This window comes from Dreissena polymorpha, chromosome 9 (assembly GCF_020536995.1).
Source record: "Dreissena polymorpha isolate Duluth1 chromosome 9, UMN_Dpol_1.0, whole genome shotgun sequence".
NCBI lineage: Eukaryota > Metazoa > Mollusca > Bivalvia > Myida > Dreissenidae > Dreissena > Dreissena polymorpha.
The window spans coordinates 23,015,415-23,042,296 of NC_068363.1; the positions used below are offsets into that span (position 1 = coordinate 23,015,415).

General features: G+C 36.4%; 1 protein-coding gene across 1 annotated transcript; it reads left to right on the top strand.

Annotated features, from left to right (window-relative positions):
* Positions 1–4,985: 4,985 nt before the first annotated feature.
* Positions 4,986–9,225, top strand: LOC127845418 (uncharacterized). The gene has a single exon (XM_052376318.1). It carries the CDS (start codon positions 5,766–5,768, stop codon positions 8,151–8,153), a length of 2,388 nt encoding a protein of 795 aa, XP_052232278.1. The 5' UTR covers positions 4,986–5,765; the 3' UTR covers positions 8,154–9,225.
* Positions 9,226–26,882: the final 17,657 nt, after the last annotated feature.

Genomic DNA, 26,882 nt, shown 5'->3' on the forward strand with positions numbered 1-26,882 from the left:
ATAATTGAGCGTTTTGACTTTCTCCTGTAATTTCGAAAGTTTGAAGCACCTGACGTCTCAAACACAAATTTTCGGGGTTCTTCACCATATCGGCTATTGCCTTTTCAGTTGTCTTCAATGAGGCGCTAAAGTTATCATATAATATAAGGCTCAATCCTTTTCGCCCATCTCTCGCACAACGTCCTGCCTCTTGCCAATATGATATCACAGACTTTGGACACCCCACGTGGGTAACAACATCAATATCAGGGATATCTATCCCCATGCCTAAGGCTACTGTCGCAAACAAACATCGAATTGTGCTGTTTTGCGATGGAAATTCTCGAAGAATTCTTGCCTTGGAACTTTCATGAGTGCACTTATGAAACATCTCCACCAACAAATTTTCGGGCGAAACCACACGACCTGCATAGGCTGAATCCCCTAGACACTCTTTTACAGTGACAAAAATCTCTGACACTGTATCGATCGACCTACAATATACTAAAATCTTCTTAGATGATTTGCCATTTTCCTTTAGATGATCTATCAGCCATTTTAACTCTTGCTCGTACTCCTTACTTTCCTTTTTCCTACAATAAATGAAAATATTTTCTCGGTTTGGTGATTTCGAAATTATGTCGGTGTTCTTGGAGTCTAATTGCAAGACTTCAAAAATATCTTGTTTGACTTTCATTGTGCTTGTGGCTGTTAAAGCTAAAACGGGGGCTTTAAAAAAGCTACGCAGCTGGCACAGTTGCTGATATTCGGGTCTGAATTCCTCACCCCACTCCGAAATACAATGTGCCTCGTCAATCACTATGAGTGATATGCGAGTCTGCCACGTGTCTGTCAGGAACACATCTCTCCATTTTGGTTTCAAAACCGATTCTGGCGAGGCGAACACGAACGTGAAACGACCTCCAGCTATATCTGGAAGAAACGTTACATACAAACGTTATATATACATGTATATCCACACAGGCTAATCAGGGACGACACTTTCCGCCTAAACTGGATTTTCGCTGAGAAGAGACATCATTTTAACGAATTATTCCATAAAAGCGGAATTTGTCGTCCCCGATTAGCCTATGCGGACGGCACAGGCTAATCTGGGATGACAATTTACGCACAAGCATTATGCCCAGTTTTCTCAGACCGCGACACATATCTCGGTCTTAGAAAAGTCACATGTCGAGCGGCGACAGCTCTTTATTAGTGCCTAGGGTTTGGAATCCGGTGACTGATGCGGTATTTACTACCAACTGATCAACTTGCGACCTAACACAAATATTGAAATTGAAATATTCATATGAAAAGTTTAATACTTTTTTTTATTACACATGTTTTAATAAGTATCGCTTATTATCAAAAGTAAAGATTTTTTTTAATACTTGCAATCTCGATTATATTCGCATACATACCATTCAGCATATCTTCGCTGGTATCCGCGCTAATTTTAGCGCACGAAAAATTCCAGTCTCGTAATGCTCCCATTTGATTTTCCATCAGAGATAAAAGAGGCGAAATTATCAATGTTAATCCTGAATTGTCACTAACCATTGCATTTAACACAAAACTGAAAGTTTTACCGAATCCAGTGGGTAAAAATCCTACACAATTCCGCTTTTTTGCAACTGAAGCTGCTATTTCAATTTGCTCATTTTTCAAATCAAATGCTATGTTGTGTTGAGATCTTCTTTCTTTAAAACGAGAAATTATAGTTTCTTTTTCCATTTTAATCGGCTGCTCAAAAAAATAATCGAAAATCCAATGCGCGTGTCGTGGGGTCACCCGTTCCGTGTATCCAGTGCATTGACATTGTATAATGTTATGCAATAGATACTGGACTTGGACTTGGTATTCGTTGTTACGTGACTTGTCCGCGCACCGCTTTGAAGTTTTTGGCACTGTCCCAGAGTCCCCTATAGCCACTGGTGGCATCGAATATGCAAACCGTACATTGTGAGCAACAGAGAGTTGAAATGGGTAATATTATATAAATGTGTGACTAACTGACTATAGGGAACGCAGGGTTAGTGATTCTTAAAAGAAATGTTGTTTTTCTAAATGGCATTGTGGTTAAGCGTCATGCAGAAATGGAGACATGTGCTAATTGCGCCTCTTCGTTTAAGAAAAAACCTGGTGGATCGGGATATTATCGTTACTCGCTTGAAAACAAATTAGGTTCAAGCAGCAATATCACTGCTCGCGAACACTTGGAATATGTGACTGGTTCGAGCGTCACGCCTGACTCCAAGAAAAGAAGTGGCAAATTTCTCTGTCATGAATGTTGGAACAGGCTTGGAAATTCATTCAAATACAAACAGTATGTAAAAGACTTCTTTGAAGCTACCGAACAAGAATCGTACGTGTCTTCGAAAAGAGCCGCTAGTGATATTGTACAGTCGCCTGGTACATCATTCAAAAGGCCGAGATACACAAGCACTCCTGTGAAGGTGAGTACAGTTTTAAAACAATTCATGATCGAATGTAGTCTATTAAGATGACCAGACAGAGCCTACTTTCTTAAATTTCTACAGTCAATTTGGGCCGTTTATTAAGTACGTCACGCTCGGAAACGGCGGAAAATTTTTCTCGTGCACTTCGTGCCGACGCGCGTCGAATACTCAAGACGATTCGGGGCATGCTCGTGCAACAAATGGCTGGAAAATTGTCTCGATCACTTCGTGCCGACGCGCATAAAATATTAAAGACAACTAGTCTGTATAGGGTGTATTGTTATGCTTACGGTATTGTGAATAAGGGCCATCTGGCGCACGTGATACAAAAACTAGTCTTTTTCAGCAGCTGTTAATAAGCTTTGCAATGTCGTAACCTCATGAACTAAAATGGATTATGTTGATATTGCCTGTCGTTTAAACGTTTACTGTTTTGTAAACGTTTGTGAGCATAACACGAAACGCGACCGTTTAAACGTGATACCCTTTGTGACAACTGTTCATAATTTACTTTTCTACTATTTTTAAACTGTAAGTCATTCAAATAATGTGATTGATCTTTTAATTGTTTTTTTTTAATACAGTTTAATAGGGAAGTGTATTATATATTAAATTATATTTTAAATATGTTGTGACAGGGGGAAGGGAGGGGGTTAACAATTGTCTAAACTTGCGTGACACTTAAGGGGCGGTCCCATAAAGCCTACGGTCTTTTAACTTACAAATGTAAATACAATTAAAACTACAGCTACAATAAGTTTTATTTCCGCTCGTGTCAAGTATATGTTGTTGCTATTGCAGTGTTATGAATGTCCAAACATAATGATCGTGTGGTAAAGCTGTAGAATTGTGCCCTGCTGATAGCCCACCCGTTTAAGATGATATTAACGCGGCGATAAGGATCTGTTAACGGGCAGCTGTGGCAACGTATCCCTAGTTCCCCTGCTGAGAGTATCACATCGGCGCATGTATTGTGTCCGCAGATTAGCATTAACAACGCGTGTATTGTGACTGATAAATGGGTCTTGATGGAAGCACGTGACGGATGTCATGATGTGCCCCCCCCCCCTCATTCGTGCAGTTTTTCTGTGTCGTAGCTGTTTGTCTCGCAGTAGCCTGAAATAACAGGCTACTGTGGGCAAATTACTTTTTTCCGTCCTTATTTTAACATATATTTATAAATTAAGCGTTGGTGTCATCTGGGGTGCCGGTGTGGGGCACGTGACTTTATTTTGTACGCACGCAGAGTTTTTCAATCATCATTTAAATTATTTGTTAGATAAGACAACAACTGACACCACCAATTAAGCTAGTATGCAGGGTCAAATTAAAGCAGTACGCATAGAGAGTCGGGGTTTCATACTCCTTATACGATTGTCAACATAAAACAATCAGCCGCGTCGGAAGCATTCCGGTATTGGGGCCGCAAAATGATTAGCCTTGTGTATTTTTCATTGACAACTCTCCGATCATAATATCTATTTCATCTATCGAGACATTTTATCTTCATTTCTGGCAGTATTTTGTTATTTAAACAATAATCATGTGTTACATATTTTCTATATTTTCATTCAGGCTGCGCGCAACTTTAACAATTTTACAATTCATTAAATTCGTTAATCAGTACAATTTTGAATAAATCAACAAAAATACGGTAGATTTTCTCTGTTGACCGCCCAAAGCATGGTACAACCGAGTTCAAATAATTAGACGTAATCTACCGATTACGATGTATATCGACCTAATATTTATAGGAGTAGGTACAACCCGCTATTATCAATTGCGCTTCATGGGACGTCCAATTAATAGCCATTAAACCACTGTTGATTTAATGACACGCTGCGTAGACGGCTCCTTTATAGATTTCCGTTGCATTGAAGAAATGTAACAGGAATTAGCGCGCCAATGTCATGTATTTTTTTCCCCTTAAATATTAATTTAAGTGTAGAAGTGTATGTAGTGATTAGTGAATATTACGTTATGCAAATTACCTTCGCGTAAAGAATAACATTATAAGCGAAGATTTGTGTTTTCAAAGCCCCGATGTAGAATTATCATTGGCTGTAGAATAGCAGATGACAAGAGTGTTTGTCCGTCTGTCTGTCTATTTTCGCCGGCCTGCATTTTCTTTACACACACATTTTTCTGACCGTCCACTAAATCGCTCCAAAATAAGGGTTGGTAGGTCGCTGCAACTTTTTTCTTCTATTATTCTAAAATATTTAAGTTTGTTTTCAATGAAAATCATTTATTGACCAAAATTATCCTTATTGACATGCAGCATTATTTTATTCATATATATATTTATTAATAAGTTGGAAAAGACATATTTTTTAGAACCTTGTTTTATGTCAATAAAGGAGACCGAAAACAAAGATTGTTAGCTGTGAACTCGTTTTGTAATACTAATAAACACACAAATGCAGTGTCGGCGAGAAAAATTAGGGTCGGTCGGCTAATGAAAACAACTTTCTTCTTTAGGTTTTACTATTATGATGACCACTGATACTGTTTTGCAACTTCCTACAATATTACAAACGTTTTCCTACAATGTGAGGAAATATTATATTATCCATTACTGTTAATACGATTGTTTATTATTATTTTCAGAAAAAGAATGTTGCGCGCTCACTGAAGCTTCCATCGAAATGGGACACGATCATAACATCAATCAGAGCACGTCAATACAGGCGTGCCATCTTTGGCCTTTATAATGCCTCGACCGCATCTCGAAGACATTTCCACACGGTTGCTTCAAAAATAGTTCGATCCGAGGTTCGGCGTCTTCTAGAACAAAAGAATGAGTTACCTCTGTGTCAGCCAGTGAACATTTCAACCATTAGTGAATTCACATGGGACAACACTCTCCAAAATGTATCGGAAAAGGCACCACTGTTATACAACGTTGTAGTGGGTTCCGTGACAACAAAAAAAAACAAGGACAATCTCACAAGAGGCTCAGTTAATTTGAAACCTCGGATTGGTACAGTGCTATCGTCTGTTCTCCATGTCAAAGCGCCTAAGACATGTAACTTCCTACAAACATTATTATCAGTGCAGCTGTGGAGGGGACGCTTAAAAAGAGAGACGATCAAACAGCTCAGTAGGCTTGGGTTGTGTGCCGGTTACGATGCCACACTTAATGCCATTGATCAAATCAGGCGCGACTTTGATTTAGCAGCGTTGAAACTAAAGGAGAATACAGAGTTCTGTTTAAACAATCAGTTGCAAGTAGGTGACGCTGAATGTGCCGACCCAGACTTGTCATTTGCTCTGTCCGAACACCCCTTGATAGGTGAGGACGAAAGCTGCATTCAGTCTGAAATGGAGTGTGATGACACTATTTTGTACTCAGAAAACACAGCGCACGACTTGAGTTTAGAATATCAGACTACAGATGGCCCTATGGATGTTGAAATGGATGATGATGAGGTGGAGGATGATGATGAGGTAGAAGATGATGATGAAGGAGATGATGTTGAAAGTGATGATGACGAGGAAGAGCAGGATGAAGAGGAGGAGGAGGAGGGAGATGACATTGCTGATGTTGGTAAAGATGACGTCGAAGTTTACACAACCGAAGAATCGGGCGTTGGAATAGGGGAGGATGTTGAGATTGATGATAGCATTGGGGAACAAGAAGCTGAAAAAAAATCCGGCGGTGAGGATGGGAAAGATTTAGACACGTGCATGGCTCCTGGGTTCACAATGTGTTGGGACAATGTTGGGAAAAAGGTGATAACAAGACGTCCAACCGAAAAAGTCAAAAACAAGTATGTAAATATGGCTCTAGGTTATATGGCAATTAACAGAGTCGGATCTCCAACTGCCAAGTTCTACGACGACCCGTCTGTGATAGAAGCACAAGCAATACCGGTAGAACACTTTTTACCAAACAAAGAAGATGTTGAACGTCAAGAGTATCGCATGCGTGTCATTGTCGGCAGAATAGTCACGCGTCATTTACAATGGTTTAAAGAAAATTTCGAGGCGACTTCCCACATTGTTCACGATTATACATTGCAGTCTACGAGAAAAAGCCTTATTATCAACTTGGGTGTCTTTAACGAGGATCCATCTTCAACACAGGGTGCAATTGGTATTTATGAAAAGCTGCAGAAGTATGTTCCGGTTGTTGGAAATAAACCATTTACATCAATAGTTTACGGCGACGGCCTCAGTTGCGAGCGTGGAAACGATGCCCACAAGGCCAGAGCAAATGGACTGGACCCATCTGAACGACTTGAAGGCCTTGAGCCTGCTGCACAAGAATTTCATAAAGAAATGCTACTGTTGCAAGACTTCTACGATGAATTTTTCAAACAGTCTAGTGCAGCCGACAGGGGGACAATTTGCCAACTTAAAAACCTATTTAATTTTCGACAGGTTCGCAGCGATATTTCGGAATGCTTTTCGCATGCATGGGAACTCATGGCGACCATTGTGGAAGGATTTGTTTGCTTGCTTTTAATGGAGCAATTGAAAATGAACAGTCCTTCTGATCGACCGCAAACTGCGCCTGATGGTATAGAGACGGCAAATAACCTTGACAAACAAGAGTACTTTGATAACATCACAGCAACAGTTGTAAACGAAGTTTGGCAGACGCTTGACGTTTCTAAACTGACGCGCGAAGATGTCACAGAAGAGAATGTCGTTTGTTGTGGTGAGGAAAATGATGAAGAAATGATCGGTTGCGAATGTCGCAGCCAGTGTGCACGGGGTGAATTTTTTCATTATGCGTGTGTAGGGGTCGACCCAGACAACATACCAACACCGTGGTACTGTTCCTCTGAATGCAAAAACAGACAAATTGTACCATACCAGTACTGCGATTGTCGCATAGACCTTGGGACACATGAACCAATGATTGGCTGCGCAGCAGAGACAATGTGCAAAAAGGTAGAATGGTACCATATGCGTTGCCTTGGAATTGATCCAAAAAATCCACCAAAAGGCCGCTGGTTCTGTACGGATGACTGTCGGAGTATGAGGGGCAAAAAGGGAAAAGTAGAAAAGAAACGTCAAGACGTTCGTCCAAATGTCGATTTCAAGAAGAACTACACCAAAGCTATACTTTGGTGCGGCCTTAATTTGTTGTGTCGCAGAGATGCTGTCAGAGAAGCAGACGGACAAGCAATGCTGACTTTTTGGAAGTTTGATCTGGTGCACTTCTTTTGGCACAGACATCCAAAATACGTCATTCTAGCCCATCGACTTCTAGCGGCTGTCAATGGATGGCTACCAGAAAAACTGCGACATGACCTCATTCACAACAGAACTGTGAATTATGCTGGTGGTGTAGGTCGAAATCTCCCTATGGATTTTATGAACGAGATCTTGAACAGACTGTTCAAAGATTTGCTCGATGCAGCAAAGGGTCGTTACACGGACCTAACGATTCAAAGATGCAGTCAGATTATCGGTCCATTGGGTGAAGCATTAGATTCGGTGTTCGATTCCAATGTTATCCAGCACGAAATATATCGACATCGGTACAGGGACTGTAACCGAGACACAAACGTGAGTAGGATCATTGAGTTATTGCACGATGAACATCTGTTCACGAATGTACCTGCGCGTTACCATAACGCATTTCCTGGTTATGTTTATAACATAAACCCAAAGCAACCAGGTGGATTTGCAGCAAAAATCAAGCAATTGTCGCTGCGCCTCGATAGGCTTAAGAAAGTGGTGATAGACAGTAAGTAAAAAAAACAATTGTGAATAAACTTGCTTGAAAATAAGTGTGTGCGTAGCTAGTTCTGATTTCAACGCCCAGGTACGAAAAAGAATACATCGGGCTGCATCTTTGAATCAGTTGATTCAATATTTCCAATTAATATCTATGAACCTCGCTCTGTGAAAATGGGGATTAATGCAAATGCGTAAAGTTTCGTCCCAGATTAGTCTGTGCAGTCCGCAGAGGCTAATCAGGGATGACACTTTCCACTTGTATGACATTGTTCGCAGAAAGAAAATCTCATCTGAGCAAAACTCCAGTTTAGGTGAAAAATGTCGTCTCTGATAAGCCTGTGCGGACTGCACAGGCTAATCTGGGACGACACTTTACGCACATGCATTAAACCCCCTTTTCACAGAGCGAGGCTCATATTTGTTAGATAATGGTATAAGTGCTTGGATTTCAATAATTGAATCTTTTCTACATACTTAAAGTTTCATGCGAACAATTTCCGTTAATGGGAGATTTGTATTGTTGTGTTCACTGTTTGTAGTCTCCCTACATGCCAGCATTCATAAAATACAATTCATAAATAAGACACATTTTAAGTGGAATAGCTGTTTTTGTAATGCAGTCATGTAAAATGTTTGTATTTGTCTTCTGCGGAATGTGGCCTTTATAAATGGTTATGGTGCGACTTTGTTACGTATCGGTGCTTCTGGGGTTTTACACTTTTTTTAAAGCCATTCGTGTTTTGTTTAAGCGTGTAGATACATACGTGCGTGCGTGTGTGCGTGACTTTTTATCTGTGCGCGCGTGTGTGCGACTCCGTGGGTGCATGCGTGTGTGTGACTGTGTGTGTTCGTGTATGTGTGCAATTGTGGCTGCGTGTGTACGTGTGTGTTTTTTTAATTGTTTGGTCACAGATCTCGTGCTTTATCTGTTCAATCAATATTAAACTTAAACATTTCGGTTTTTTGTACAATGTATTGCTGGTTAAAATGACTGTATAATATAAAGTTTTAATGCTTTTAATACATATTTAGAGATTTGAGTGCAACGGACAAATAAATAAATACTTATAAAGTGTATACGTTTAAAAATAAAATGAGAATAAAGCAATTATGCAGTTGATTTCTTTACAATTGGTCAGAGGGATAATTCATAAACTATTCAATTTATTATACAATATTGAGAATGTTTAAAGTTATTGAAATTGACAATACCCGCGACAGATGGCTACAACTGTTTTAACCACATGTTGTTCATCACTAAACACCTTCACAAATATCGAATTTTACATTTCACTAAAATGTATTACTTCCAAAAAATAAAGATTTCATTTAATATTGTTTACATTAAACGTTTAAATGAATGTGTCACTTTAGCACTTTTCCGTTTCTTTAGGCAAAAAGATTATGTTTAAGGTCTCTTATTTCCATAAAAAATAATCTAATAATTTAGAATTGAGAATAGGTAGTTAACTCAACTTAGTAAGCATCTTTCTTCATAGTGTAATAGTAATACCCCTTACGTACTTAAATAGTTAAGAAATTCATATGAAAAAAACTAATTGAAGTATGTTTTGCAGATGTTCATAATATTTTGGATTCTTACGTTTAACTGTATTCAGAGTAAATTATGATTTGGTTATATGTTTATACTATGTGTATCGTTATGTTTTATATCTCTGTTTCTATGTAATTTACTAACATCATCTTTGTTCTAATAATACCGAATAAGTCCTATATTTCGTTGAGATAGGCCTTACTAATCGGTAACTATATGCTGATCGTTTCTGTTTCTGTTCATTTACAGAGAAACATCGTACAGAGATATTTATTATTTGTTCATATGTTTATACTATGTGAATCGTTAGTTATGTTTTATGTTTCTGATGCTATGTAATTTGCTGACATCATATTTGTTATGATTACCGAATAAGTACTATATTTCGTTTGATAGAGCTTAGTGATCGGTAACTATATGCTGATCACTTCCGATTATTTTGATTTAAGGAACTATTCGATAATTATTATTGTGTACAGAATGTTTCGATTATTATTATTTCTTACGCATAATGAGCTACTCCGCTTTTTCATGATGTAAAAAAGTTTAGTTCATTTACGTTAAAGTATGTTTTTTTACTTGTGAGTGTGTTCTTGTTTGTATGAGTGTTTGTGTCTGTGCGCTTGAACGGGCGTACGTGTGTAGTTTTGCATTTTTGTTTTGTTTTATTTGTGTTTATTTCTTGTTAAAATATGTTTTCCTCGTGTGCTTCGTGTGGCATATTGGATTGAAATAAACACCTTCCACATATTCTTTGAACAAAATGTGTTATTTAGTATTATTCCTTGTTTCCTCACAAACACAGAATTTCTTAAATCATACCTTTCACTATGTTGTTCAAATAATTACTAATGTATACAACTGCTGGTTTTAACACACACACACAAAGGTTTCATTTATTAAAAGTGTACAGAAAGCTTAAATATGCTTTGGTCTGTTGTATAACAACAATTGGTCATGTGTAACCTATGAAAAATTAATTTCGTTCAAAGTAATTCAAAGTAATTCTATAACCGTCAAAAACACTTCGTGTGTTGTTTATGTTTATTTTCAAAATTTACAAAACTGTTGTTCTTCGACAATTTCACACATTTAAGAGGTAATCGTTCTCATTTTGGTCTAACTAATGACCATTGTATGTATTAGCAAAGATTTAACAAGAAAAACTGAAAAAAAGCTGAAATCAATTTGCTATAGGAAAACGACGGTAGCCGTTTAGACGTAAGCGGGGTAGCTTACGTCTAATTATTTGGACTAGGTTTTACCCTGCACAAGCTGGCCGACATGAGGTGCAGAACAGGAGAGGGAAAACCGCGCCCTCTCCTTGACCAAGAAAAGCTGGATTTGTTTAGAGGTAAAACTATACAGGGTACTGGTTTTTGCATTTTAAAGGTGTCACACTTCTGACCAGTCCACACAGCAAAATGAGACCACGTATCTTGGTACATTTTCGAACAGTATTTTCTATCAAACGTATTTATTTATGAAAAGCGTTAAGTCACATGTGATCAGGGGATTAAAATTGCAAAATAAACAACCAAAAACAACAAGCAAACAAACTAGCTTTGATTTAAGTTTCTAATTTTTATAGCAACAAGATTACCATAACAGCAACATTCAACACTTACTTTATAAAATATCTTTCAGGACCTGATCAAATGGGATCATGCACGAGACGCATCGCGCAAAGGCCATGACAGTATAATAGTCGCAAAGAAGTTTGACCGGCTGGTGGCAGACTTGGAGAGAAAGATGAGAGCTGCACTCCGCCGCCTCAAAGAAATGCTGACAGGCCTTGATTGATATGCATCTTTCTTATGTATATAGCTGTTCGTGTGTATATACTGTACATATGTTATTATAGTATGCTATTATTTTTTGTTTATTTATAATCAAATTATGTTTATATTTATTTCATCAAATTGCCATTGATATTTAATTACTCATGTATGTTAAAAAATGTTAGTGTACATTAAAGTATAAAATTGAATTATCTTGTAATTATTAAAATACACAAATATATATGTTTATATAATTATTGGCTTTTATTGCATATCTGAATTAAAAAAAACTTTTAGCAGCATATAATTGAATCAACTGTTAAGGCAAAAGATGCCCCTTTAACGCACATGTGTGCTTTTTGTGAGTGAGTTTTTTGCTGCCATTCATGTGCGTAAATTGTGCGTTTTGTGTGGGTTATAACTGCGCTTAACGTGTGTTAAATGTGTGCTTTTTGTGAGTTAAATGTGCGCTTTTTTATTTGAAAAGCGCACATTTAACGCACATAAAAGCATACATTTAACACACATGTGCGCTTTTATGTGGGTTATAACTGCGCTTTTCGTGAGTTAAATGTGCGCTTTTTAAATAAAAAAGCGCACATTTAACTCACAAAAAGCGCACATTTAACGCACTTAAAAGCGCACATTTTACACACATAAATGGCAGTCAAAAACGCACTTATAAAAAGCGCACGTTTAACGCACATTTAACGCACATAAAAGCGCACATTTAACACACATGTGCGCTTTTATGTGGGTTATAACTGCACTTTTTGTGAGTTAAATGTGCGCTTTTTAAATAAAAAAAAGCGCACATTTAACTCACAAAAAGCGCACATTTAACGCACTTAAAAGCGCACATTTTACACACATAAATGGTAGTCAAAAACGCTCTTATATAAAAAGCGCATGTTTAACGCACATTTAACGCACATAAAAGCGCACATTGAACACATTTATATAAAGCGCACGTTTAACGCACATAAAGCGCACATTTATCCACAAAAAGCGCACATTTTCTTGTTTGTTTTTGTTAAAAACTCACTCGGTAAGAAAAAGCGCACAAAAAACGCAGTGCCAATACCGCCACGTTTAACACACGCAAAACGTACTTAAAACGTACATTTCACACACTTTTTTGAGAAGGGAAAGCACGAAGTTGCATTATCCGAATAAAGTGAAAGATGTATGGGGCATATTCATGTTTTTGCATGATCATAGCACTAAGTACTGTACATCTCCTTACAAGTTCTTGCATTATTTTTTTATCTGACTAACACGATTGTGAACTGCATGTACTTCAAATCTCATAAACCAATGTTTTACCAAATACTTTTACCAAATACTTCACATTTCATAAACATAGTCATGATACATATTATTTCCCACACAGTTAAACACAGTCATTTTAGTAACTTATTGACATTAAATATACATAAAATTATAATTATACATTTACGGAAACTAATCAGTCCTGATACTTACTGTCATGATCCTGTCAATATCTAACATTAAGATATTCGTGTAAATGACTCTCCGAAGATAAAGTGTTCCTGTAAATAACACATTAATTACTTAAATATAAGTATGCACTATATTACAACTAGTGCTTTACGTTTGTTTTTGTTTTAGATAAATATTATTTTATAATATGTAATTCAGTGAAATATACTTTTCTGCTGAGCACTAGTATAAGCATTTTGTTGTATGTTATTTGAACCGTGATACCGTATTTGATAAGGGGCTTATCGATTCAGATAACTGAATAGCAATTGGACCATAATTCACAAACATATGTTCAAATAATCATTATTGGCAAATACTGAAATCAGTTGTTCATTAAGGTAGTACAACTGTAATGGACAATATTCCAAAACCCACTTAAAGTATTGTTTTCATAATCTTGATATCATATGTGGTATTATTACAAATTTGCAGGGTGGCTTTACATGCAAAAATGTGTGTGGTGTTTTTTTCTGTATGATATCACATAATTTGAATTTTCTTCTAAATTAAATTACCCCTGAGGATAAATAAATGCAATTTAGTCATATGTTTTAGCATTGTTGTTAACAATGTTTGTACATTTAGTACAGAATATGATTGTAGAATGTAGATGATAAAATTATATAATACAAGACAGTTCTTCCTATTTTGGAAACAGGAGTCTGGCATAATTGGGAAGTTTTTATCGACAAAATTGTTAACTTTGGGATTTTTTGCATCGGAGAGACAGCCTGTCTTGGGAATGTTATATAGTGTTATTTTATTATGATAAAAATAATTCAGTTTTGACCAATTAACTTCCCTTTACTTTTTGCTTTACCTGTGTCTACATGTACTATAATTTAAAAGCCATGCAAAACTGGAAAGTATTACATTGAAACTTGTCCATTTTTAAAATCACACAGGTAATAAGTAAATGACTAATTACATGGTCATCAACAGTAAATAAAACACTTAACTAATCAAATAAGTCACAACTCAAAGCCTTATTGATCTCTGCCGTCCGTCCGTCTGTCTGTTCGTCCCTTTTATGTTATTTTACATTCATTTCTTTATTTCCGCACCGATTTACTTCAAATTGATACTGAACCTCTCTTACGACAATACGGTCAATCTCAACTATGCATATCCCCATTACCAACCCTGGGGCGCCCCGCCCACATAGACCACTACAACCCAAAATTGCCTTTTACTATAATTTCTTCATTTCTACATCGATTCACTTCAAATTGATACTGAAATTCTCTTATGACAATACGGTCAATCTCAACTATGCATGACAATACGGTCAATCTCAACTATGCATGGCCCCATTACCAACCCTGAGGTGCCCCACCCACATAGGCCACACCCACCCAAAATTGCCTTTCACTCTAACTTCTTCATTTCTACACCGACTCACTTCTTATTGATACTGAACTTCTCTTATGACAATACAGTCAATCTCAACTATGCATGGTCCAATAACCAACCCTGGGGCGCCCCGCCCACATAGGCCACATCCACACAAAATTGCCGTTTACTTAACTTCTTCATTTCTACACCGATTCACTTCTAAATAATACTGAACTTCTCTTATGACAATACGGTCAATCTCAATCATGCATGGTCCCATTATCAACCCTGGGGCGCTTCTGGGCCAAACATGCAACGCGGGGATAAGCGTCGGCCTCTGCTGCGCCATTTTTAGTTATCATATATTTTAAATTTTAATATATATTTTTTTAATTTTGTTAAATTGTTTGACAATTTTCTATCGTAATTTTGTTAACTCTCAATGTTCGCAAAAGCACATTGAAATAGAAGTAAGCGTTTTCCAATTTGGATTAGAATGTGTACTTTGCGGTCCCCTTTACTTTTGCATACTATTGTGGAACAGTTCAGACTTTATTGCTATAAATGATGCTAGAAGAATCCAGAAAATCATGCTTACATCTGAGGCGGTACACGCATGCTAATTACAGATAAAGGGAAGTCACTCAAATCTGTTTTTAGTTTGTTTACGTCTAAACGATATTGAAAGAACACTGCTATATTGGAATTGGGAAAAATGACTTCAAAAATTGGGAACACGGCCGTTTGCTTTTGGAATGACTCCATTTTCCGGAGGCACAGACAGTGCTGAAAATCCCATGCAAGACTATTGAGTGATAACAATAATGACAAAAATCTGCTTGATTGTACAAGGCCCATCAAAATTACAAGTTCGACCCGTGTATGCAAAAATGACCCATACACAACTTTATTATGCCCCCCCCCCTTCGAAGAAGAGAGGGTATATTGCTTTGCTCATGTCGGTCGGTCGGTCCGTCCGTCCACCATGTGGTTGTCATACGATAACTCAAGAACGCTTGGGCCTAGGATCATGAAACTTCATAGGTACATTGATCATGACTCGCAGATGACCCCAATTGATTTTGAGGTCACTAGGTCAAAGGTCAAGGTCACGTTTACTCAAAATAGTAAAATGGTTTTTGAATGATAACTCAAGAATGCATACGCGGCCAACAGGGCACACTCTGAACAATATTACTGAAGCAACTGGTCTGTAATCCTAAATCTATAATTATCAGTCCAATGAAACATCATCCTTTTAGTAAAATACAGTGGATCAGTAAAAATATTATCAGAATATGAGATTTTTTGTATATTTTGTATATTAAATATTGTGTTAATGTTTAATTTTGTTGATTAATATATATATAAGCAGGACAGGGGAGGTAATACACTATTATATCTCTCTTATATACAGGGGAAACACATGCAATAAGTATAAATTTATTGTTACAGCATCTGCCTCCCTTGTAATATATTTAAATTTACCAAATGTAAGGCTAACTGCATTTTTGTAATGCATACTACTACTACTACAACTACTACTATTACTACTGCTGCTGCTGCTGCTGCTACTGCAGCTGCTGCTACTACTACTTCTACTACTACTTCTACTACTACTACTACTACTACTACTACTACTACTACTACTACTACTACTACTACTACTACTCTACTACTACTACTACTACTACTACTACTACTACTACTACTACTACTACTACTACTACTACTACTACTCTACTACTGCTACTGCTACTCCTACTATTACTACTTCTACTGCTACTGCTGCTGCTGCTGCTACTGCAGCTGCTGCTGCTGCTACTACTACTTCTACTACTACTTCTACTACTACTACTACTACTACTACTTCTACTACTACTACTACTACTACTACTACTACTACTACTACTACTACTACTACTACTACTAGTACTTCTACTAGTACTACTACTAGTACTTCTACTAGTACTACTACTAGTACTACTACTACTACTACTACTACTACTACAACTACTACTACTACTACTACTACTACTACTACTACTACTACTACTACTACTACTACTACTACCACCACCACCACCACCACCACCACCGTTCACAGTGACAAAAAACGTATTCACACAATGGCTGCTACTACAACTTATAGCCCATATAGGGGGGCATGCATGTTTTACAAACAGCCCTTGTTTAATAAGTTGTTTATTCCTAAGAATTTGAGCATTTATATATTATCAGAGACACGTGATTAGCTTAAATCGAAGTGAAAAAAGCAATTTGCCGTGTATATCTTGAACAATTCACTAAAATCTTATAGGACTATTAGAAATATTTTGAAAGAAAATCAAAAGCACATAATGGAAAATGATCAAAATATGCAAAATAAAAATAGTCATTTACCCATCCAGTAAATGTAAATACCTTCAATGTTCTTACTGACTTAATATATATATATATATATATTATATATTATGATTATTTTATTATCGTGCAGTTATGCTAAATCTGGCAATGTAGGGATGGCGTTGGTGAGGTTGGGATGGGGGTGGGGCTGGAGGCATGAGTAGGTCTGAAAACTGAAAAAATAAACAAAGTTGTATACTAAGTATTTTTCTCTTTTAACCGAGATCTAAACATCGTAAGATTGAAATTCTCATTACCCCTACCCCACAAGCTTGTATTCATTAAGTAACAATGTACACACAAGAATATTAATGCAAAATTTCATAACAATACTAAATACGCGTATACTTATAAGTTTCTTTGACATGGACATGGCTTTCTACACTATATCCTGCAGTAACAGAGCTCCAGATAAGGGTCGTATTTTCGTAATTACGAATTATTTTCAAGTCCGTTACGTATTTATTTTAAAATCTTGTCCTACCATTAAGAATTACAAAATCAAGTTACGAATATTATTTTTACACGGGTTCGTATCGATTTTTATTGAGTTCCTTTTGCGTATTAAAGATCTTTGCGGTGCTTATATAGAATGGTTATCGGGTTTGTTTAACAAAGCGCATTTTTTCCAAATAAAGCGGTGTATACAGTCTATCTGTCAAAAAGCAATTGCGGCGCCCAGAGAGCGTCCTAAAAAACTGCAAAGCGTCCAAAAACACACTTTTAACATATTGTATGCAAAGTGAGCCGACGTTTAGCTAAAGAAACTTCAGCATACAGTTTATATAGTATTGACAAACCTGTACGCTGAAGCCAACCCCGTATCGAAAGTAAACCAGAGTCGTAACATATTTATGTCACGCTATAAATCAAAGAAAACTCATTTTCTTGGATACATTTCTACATATATTGGCGAATGAATATAAATTTCTGCATCGAGGAATATTTTAAGGTTCAAATGTTTCAAATGCATCTTACAATAGATGAAAATAACTCTCATCAGTCTGAAATTCACAATTTTGACGCCATTGTCGCTTTGTCACGTGACGAGTTTTCATTTGGATTCTTTTGGATTTATGCTGAAATTGTAAACATTACTTTCGTTTTCTGAAATCTATTATTTGTGATTAACAACTTACGTCTGGTGGATTATAAGACTGATTTTGTTGTGAATCAAATAGTTTTATATAATATTTACTTTGACTTTGTATCGACACTACAATTTGTTTACAAAATAAGCCAGAATAATTAAAATACCGGGAAATGTCATTCTGAATTTGAAAACACTTGAGCACATGGTTTGTTACTAAAAATAGAAATAACTTCATATGACCGTGAAATCTCGGGAGATTCGCATTTCAAGAAAGTATGTCACGTCGCTGTTTTTCTCGATATGTAAGAGCAGAATAGATACATTTTAAATGTTTAAGATAGTATTTTGTGAAAAAAATATATCAGTTAGATGTGAAAAATTTCAATCTTTCCGATCAAGTGGTTGATTTGGGCCAACAACTGCATTTAAAAGCTGGTTTTGACCGGTCTTTGTTAACTGTCAACTTTTCGGGAATTTCTGGTTGACTTTCCTAATGGGGTTGGTCCATAACTATAAAGTCGCGCCAGTCAAAAATCATAAAAAGCGACATTTAAAGGTATGGTAGCCAGAACTAGCCAAAGTTAAATGTTTAGAAAGACATTATAGAAAAGATCTTATACGATGTTGTATGTTCAGTTGCCGACACAGCCGGAAAAGCTAAACAAAAACCCGACACGACGGGTCCAAACTTAAAAAAAAAACAACATTGAACGAGTGGAAGGGACAAGTCCCGTGGCTAATCGTTGAAAAGATTGAAGGGGAGACCCGTTTTAAATGTGAAATATGTAAAAATTCATCTAAGGCATGCAATCTAAACACAGTTTGGGCAAATGAAGGTATTGGAAAAATAAAATTGTATAATACTGAAAAGACACTGTTGAACTCGTATAAATAAAGTTGCTAGTATGTTTATTTTGATTTTTTTTTTTGCATGAAAATAACCATTATTATTTATTATTTATTTTTAGGTCATTTAGAAAAAATAAGAATTATTTTCCAAAACTTAAAAGTTACGTTAAAAATAAAATTTCAGAGTTAAGAATTCTTTTTGAAAATCTGGTAGTAATTTAAGAATTTCACAAAACCTTATCTGGAGCTCTGAGTTAGTTACAAATGCTTAAGACATTTTGGTGAAACTTGGCATGCTTATAAAAGGCAATGTGGGGATTGCGTACTACACTTTATTTTTCACCCAATGTAAAAGATAAGGTCACTGTTACTAAAAACAGAAACACAAGCTCACACAAAATTGATCTTTCGATAACTCAAAAAGTACTAAGGGCACGTTGATAAAATTGTGTGCACATACAAAAGGCATAATCTAGGTTATGCAGTGTCATATTTCTTACTTAAGTTGAAAGGTGAGATCACTGTTACTAAAAAATAAATAAAGAAATGCAAGCAATCTGACTCCTGTAATTACTGAACAATTACACAAGAGATGCACACAGATGCACAAGTTTAAGCCCTAACCCAGCAATATTTTCATCTGTAGGTCTGTTCATTACATCACATGAAATGAATGGGCTAAATTTTGCAATTTTTGATAGTTCTGGGCTTTAACACTGCTAAAAGTCATGTTATTTGACACAGCCAATCGGGAAAGCTGTAGGGCATTAAATCTTTGGAAGACAAATTCACAAATTGGAGCAACTTAATAAGTGCTGCCATATCTGCCATAGCATTGTGTGCATTGTATGTTTCACCAAGCAATTGCAAAACTAAATCAACTTGCTTCAATGACTGGTTTGATATGATTTTTAGCTCCACTGGCCAGAGGTCAGCGGGGTTTATGTCATGGTTCTGCGTCCGTCGTGTGTTCGTCCGTGCGTGCGTATGTTTACTTTTTCTTTAAACATCTTCTTATCCTTAACTACAAGTCCAATTCTGATAAAACTTATCACAAATGTTCTTGGGGTGAACCTCTTCAAATGTGTTTAAATTATGCCCCTGGGGTCAAATTTGATGCCGCCCTGGGGGACAGTAAATTGAACATATGCTTATATAAAGCCTATTTTGTGCAAACTGTTAAAATGTTCTTGTCCATAACCATTGAGCCTAGTGCTACCACATTTGGCATGTAGTGACATTTAATAGTTTTCTACTTTGTTTGTTCTAATTGTGCCCCTGGGGTCAAATTTGACCCTGCCCAGGGGGTCACAAAAATGAACATACGGTTAAATAAGGCCAATTTTGTGCAAACTTTTAGAATCTTCTTGTCCATAACCGTATGGCATAGGGCTACCAAATTTGGTATGTAGTGACATCTAATAGTCCCCTACCAAATTTGTTCAAGCTAAGCCCCTGGGATCAAATTTGACCGTTCCCCACGGGTCACAAAATTGAACATACTTTTATATCGGGCTTATTTTGTGCAAACTTGAAAAATCTTCTTTTCCATATCCATTTGGTATTTTTACTAAATGTGGTATGTATTAAAATCTTAAAGTTTTCTACCAAGTTTTATCAAATTATGCCCCTTGGGTCAAATTTGACCCTGCCCCGGGATTCACAAATATGAACATATTCTTAAATAAACCCTATTTTTCGCAAACTTTACAACTCTCGTTCATAATTATAGAGCCTACGGCTTCTAAATTTGGTATGTAGTGGTATCTTATAGTCCTATACAAAATTTGTGGTCACAAAACTGAACATATGCTTATATAAAGCCTCTTTTGTGCGAACTTTAAAAATCTTCCTGTCCATAACCATTGGGCCTAGGGGTACCAAATTTGGTATGTAGTGACATTTTATAGATCTCTACCAAGTTTGTTCAAATTATTCCCCTGGGGCCAAATTTACCCCTTGCAGGCTCCCATTAAAATGTTCAAGAAAATTTGATTCGTCAAAAAACATGGCCACAGGAAGTCGTTGAACTTTGCATGTTTTTGCGTTTTGCTATTTATTCATTATGGGATGAATAAACTATTTTCTTCTGAAACTTAAAGTTTTCAAACTAAAAGTTTATCAAAATGCACTTGGAACATTTTTTTAATTATAAGAGATAAATGCATACATATCAAGCTTATAGACCTACATGTTAACTATCCATAAATGTTAACCCTTTACCAATCAACACATTTTGGGCTGCCCCAAATTGAAAGAGATTGCAGACGAGAACTAATATTGTAAAGGACTATTTAAAAATTGGCTGGGTGGGGTAGAAATCATTGTGATAAACCGGAAGTCCTGTTTTTAAAACAAAAAAAACACTCTTCAGAAGGAGTTATGGTCTATTGGAAGATCGAGAATGGCATTTGGTACTTAATCATCCCATATCTACAAAGAAATTAAATTTATAAGCTTTTTTGTGGTTAATATGTTAATATGATAACTCATCAGTACAAAAGCACGATCTAAAACATTGCTGCATATGCGCGGACCAGTCTAAGACGTTGTTTACATAATTAGTTGCAAGGTCACAGCAACAACAAACCTACATGCATGCATGGGAATCAATTTTTTTTTTTGCGCCTGTTTGTAGACATTATCTTTACTTTTTGAAGCATAGGAGATGTTTATCAATAAAAAATATATCAATACATGTAAGCAGATGCACAATTATTTATTATATTTTTAGGAAATCAATGTTTATACAGACCATCAGAAATCAGGTCACGAAGCTGTGGGAAAAAATGTCAATTTTGTCGTTTTCTTCTGATTTTCTTGTAAACATGAGATTAAACCCTGTCATTTAGTGCCATTTTAGATCAGATGGTGACTGCTTACAAAGGAATTGAAGTAAGAATATGTGTTTCCTCGGGCAAATATCTTCTTTGTACAATAAACAATTTCTTCACAACGTTAACAATCCTGCTACAATCACTAATGCCTCAAACATGAAGTACAGTTCAGGTGGTTTACGTCATTAGGTATTTTGCATTTGTCATGAACTATATAAGTTACAGAAACTTTGAAACCTACAACACATTTTTGAATTTTGGAAAAAGATTCATGATTGAATTAAGGAACTTCCATTAATCTTGTAGAACATGCGTAGATTTGATCTTCAGCATCAAAAAATATGCGAAATAGAAAGAACGACACTATCTTTTGGAGAGATAAATTTACGTACGCTATAAGCAAAGGACCTGTGCGACAATTCCTGGGCTTTTTAGTCTGTTTAGTTAACACCGAAGTAAAGTTTTCATTATATATAAATGCTAACCCTTCCAACTTTAAGCGCCCAGTGGGAAGATGGATATAACGAGAAAGTCACATGCTTGAGTACATTTCAACCCATGCGCATTGCACGTTTTTTTCGCATAAAAAACAGTGGAGCGATACAGGGCCATCATGGCCCTCTTGTCTGAATATTGATAGAGAATCTATAAAAACAGTTATAAAAAATAAATAATTTGCACCAACATTTACCAAAATCGAAACCAAAATTGGAAAATCGAAACGACGACCATTATGAGCAACTATGCACACATTTTGAAACTTTTCAAGCCAATGTATCATTCTTTTGACAGCCACTCGTATTAACACATCTGGCTGCACAACTTGTCCATTGGTTGTCATTGTTATATCAGTCATTGAAATGCCTGTAACTTGTGAAGCCTCTTGACTTATTGGAACAGTTGACGTGACGTATATTGCGAACTGACTACCAGGCTGGACTTCCATCGCTTCTATCTGAGTAACCTGGGAAAGTACCCTTCCGTCATCTGAAAATATACTTGACATTGCAGAAATATATCGATATGCAATATCACATTTAGAATGCAGATAAACAGAATATAATATCCTTGGAATTTTTTAAAGTTAATAATCATACTATTCATCTACTGGCAATAAAATTTGTTTTTAAAAGAACAAAATCATAGAGGCATCTGTTTCATAGCTGTAGCTAACCAGTTATCGATTTTACATTATTATTAAAAGTACAATTGTGAGTATCATAACATACTGAGTCCAGTAGCATCTAGGTCAAATGTAATAATGGTTGGTTTCCCTGACAAGATTACTGGTTTGAAGATATGGTATTTGATCCGTGTAGGGTCTGTCTTCGTGTGATATACCTGTGCAATAAACATCTGATTAATATTGATATTTAGCTCTCCTGAGCACAACGTGCTCATGGTAAGTTTGTGTGATTGCCGTTTGTACGTCGTGCGGCATCAACATTTGCGTTATTAATACTCTAGAGGCCACATTTATTGTCCAGTCTTCTTGAAAATTGGTCAGAAGATCGGCCTCGATGATATCTTGAATGAGTTCAAAATGGTTACGTTTGCTTGAAAAACATGGCTGCCAAGGGGCGGGGCATTGTTCTAATATGGCAATATATGGATATATAAAAATCTTGCTAACACTGTAGAGGCAACATTTATTGTCTGATCTTCATGAAACTTGGTCAGAAGATTTTTCCCAATAATATCTTGGAAGAGTTCGAAAACGTTGTCAGTTGGTTGAAAAACATGGTCGCCAAGGGGCGCGGCATTTTTCCTTATATAGCTATAGTAAAACCTTGTTAACACTTAAGTAGAAGTCACATTTATTGTCCAATCTTCATTAAACTTGGTCAGAAGATTTGTCCCAATGATATCTTGGCTGAGTTCGAAAATGATATTGGTTGTTTCAAAAACATGGCAACCAGGGGCGGGGCATTTTTCTTAATATGGCTATATATGGCTTTAGTAAAACATTGTTAACACTCTAGAGGCCACATTTATTGTCCAATCTTAATGAAATTTGGTCAGAAGATTGGTCTCAATTATATCTTGGATGAATTTGAATAAAATATTGTTTGCTTGAAAATCATGGCATCCAAGAGACGGGACATTTTTCCTTATATGACTTTAATAAAATCTTGTTAACACTCTAGAGGTCACATTTACTGTCCGATCTTCATGAAACTTGGTCAAAAGATTCATCCCAATAATATCTTGGAAGAGTTTTAAAATTATGTCCGTTGGTTAAAAAACATGACTGCCAGGAGGCGGAGCATTTTTAGCTCACCTGAGCACAACGTGCTCATGGTGAGCTTTTGTGATCGCCTTTTGTCCGTCGTCCCTCGTGCGACGTCAATGTTTGCCTTGTTCACTCTCTGGAAGAAACATTTATTGTCTAATCTTCAGAAGATTGGTTTCAATGATATATTGGATGAGTTTGAACATGGTTACGTTTGCTTGAAAAACATGGCTGCCAAGGGGCGGGGCATTTTTTCTTATATGGCTATAAAAGGCTATAGTAAAATCTTGTTAACACTCAAGAGGCGACATTTATTGTCCGATCCTTATAAAACTTGGTCAGAAGATTCATCCCAATAATATCCTGGACGAGTTGGAAAATGATGTGGGTTGGTTGAAAAAACATGGCCGCCAGGGGGCTGGGTATTTTTCCTTATATGGCTATAGTAAAACCTTGTTAACACTCTAGAGGCCCCATTTATTTTTTGATCTTCATGAAACTTTGTCAGAAGATTTGTCCCAATGATATCTTGAATGAGTTCGGAAATGGTAGCCTTTGCTTGAAAAACATGGCTGCCAAGGGGCGGGGCATTTTTCCTTATATGGCTATAGTAAAATCTTGTTAACACTCTAGATGCCACATTACAGTCCGATCTTCATGAAATTGGTTCAGAAGTTTGGTCTCAATGATATCTTGCACGAGTTTAAGTATGATAACGGTTGGTTGAAAAACATGGCCACCACGGGGGCGGGGCATTTTTCCTTATATGGTTATAGTAAAACCTTCTTAACACCCTAGAGGTCACATTTATATTCCGATCTTCTTGAAACTTGGTCAGAAGATTTGTCCCAATAATATCTTGTTATCTCAGTTGAGCGACTTTGGGCCTTTCAGGCCGCTTGTTCCTTATATGGCTATAGTTAAACCTTTATAACACTCTGGAGGCCACATTTATTTTCCGATCTTCATGAAACTTGGTAAGAAGATTCAAACCGATTATATCTTGCAAGAGTTCCAAAATGATGCCGGTTGGTTGAAAAACATGGCTGTCCAGAGGCGGGGCATTTTTCCTTATATGGCTTAAGTTAAACCTTGTTAATACTCTAGAGGCCACATTTATGTTCCGATCGTTATGAAACTTGGTCAGAACATTTGTCTCAATAATATCTTGTTATCTCAGGTGAGCGACTTTGGTTCTTTCAGGCCCTCTTGTTTTAATTTTATTCTTGATTTTTACTGGAGCTTTTGTTTACATTTATCAATATGAAGCATTTAATGACTAACTTCAAAACATGCCAAAATCTGTGAAAAGGCCCCTTTAAAGCTATATGATATTAAATAAAAACTAAGTCTATGTTTTACTTAATTATATATTATAATAATACCATAGATTACCACCTATCCGAAATTTAAGCTAGTGTTGATTAATAGAGATTTGTGTCATTAAATGAATATTAAATGAATACAACATATTGTCATATGAAAGCAGTGCTCTGCTGAGCTTGAATGCACAACACTACTAAGTGCCATCAGATTTTTTAGCTCACCTGTCACGAAGTAACATGGTGAGCTTATGTGACCGTGTGATGTCAAGTGTCCGTATATGCGTGTGTGCGTCCGTCCCTCCGTCCGTGCGTCCGTCCATCCGTCCATGCACAATTTTTGTTCGGGCTATTTCTCAGCAACTAATTAAACTTTATGGGAAGCTTCACTACCAAGAGGAGATGTGCATGTTATCAGCAGGTTGTGGTCAGATGATTTTTCACAGAGATATGGCCCTTATAAAATTTTATTAAAAAAAAATTTATTGTCCCCCCAACTACTGTGCCCTCAAGACGTTTCCTTTTATCTGAATATATAGTTAGTGTTGTTAATTAGTCAGAATTGTTTTAATCGGCTACCACAACAGACTAGATAACCGATTAATCAGGATTTTAGTAAGTGAAGGAAAACTAAGCTTAATGTAACTTATTTTAATGATTTTATTGTACAACAATTGCAATAACATTTATATTGAATATACAGAAGAAATCAGAACAACTTGCAGTCTGTTCAGGTTTCATGCTGTTTGCTACTAATCAGTATCTGAGGGTTGAAAATGAAGCCTTTAACATTTGAATCTAGTTAGAAAAGGTCTTTAATTAAATTAAAATTTCTGAGGGACTACAAATGCATCAAATTCGTATCTAAGTGGTTAATGGTTAAGGTCATGGTCACATTTCATGGTCAATAGTTTAGCCTTCATTGTTTTGTATCTGCTTCTAATCATCTTGTGTCCATTGAAGAATTAAAAAAAAAGTAAAAGCTTTTCAGAAAATGTCCAGGTGTTAGGATTAAATCTTGTTTGCTTAAAATCAAAGTTGCTGCTTCAAGGTATAAAGAATTTTGGCTGGGGATAGAGCTGTCTCTGTGACTGACTTGTCTCAGTTTAATCTAGGCACATATGTATAAGTGTCTTAAGCCATTTTGAACTGTGATTTTGTTTTAAACTGGAATTTGTAGCAGGCAAAAGCAGTGATAAAGACAAGTTAAATGATTTGTCTAGTGTTTTTAGCCTTACTATTATATATGAAATATATCAAGTGGAGCTATCCTACTCACCCCGGCGTAGGCGTTGCCGTACCCTTATCCGTATCTCTTCCTGTGTCCGTTTGCGTGCAAATGTTAGTTTGCCTACTACCCCAAATATTTTCGATGTCCCTTGACATATTGCTTTCATATTTTGCATACTTGTTTACCATCATGGCCCCAACCTATAAACAAGAGCAGACAACTGTATCAAGCATTTTGACAGAATTATGGCCCTTTTATACTTAGAATATGCATATTATTGATAAATCTATGTTAAAGTTTGCGTACTACCCCAAATATTTCCTGTGTCCCTTGACATATTGCTTTCATATTTTGCATACTTGTTTACCATCATGACCCCAACCTATAAACAAGAGCAGACAACTGTATCAAGCATTTTGACAGAATTAGTGCCCCTTTTATACTTAGAATATGCATATTATTGATAAATCTATGTTAAGGTTTGCGTACTACCCCAAATATTGCCTGTGTCCCTTGATATATTGCTTTCATATTTTGCATTGTTTGTTAACCATCATGACCCCAACCTTCAAACAAGAGCAGACAGCTGTATCAAG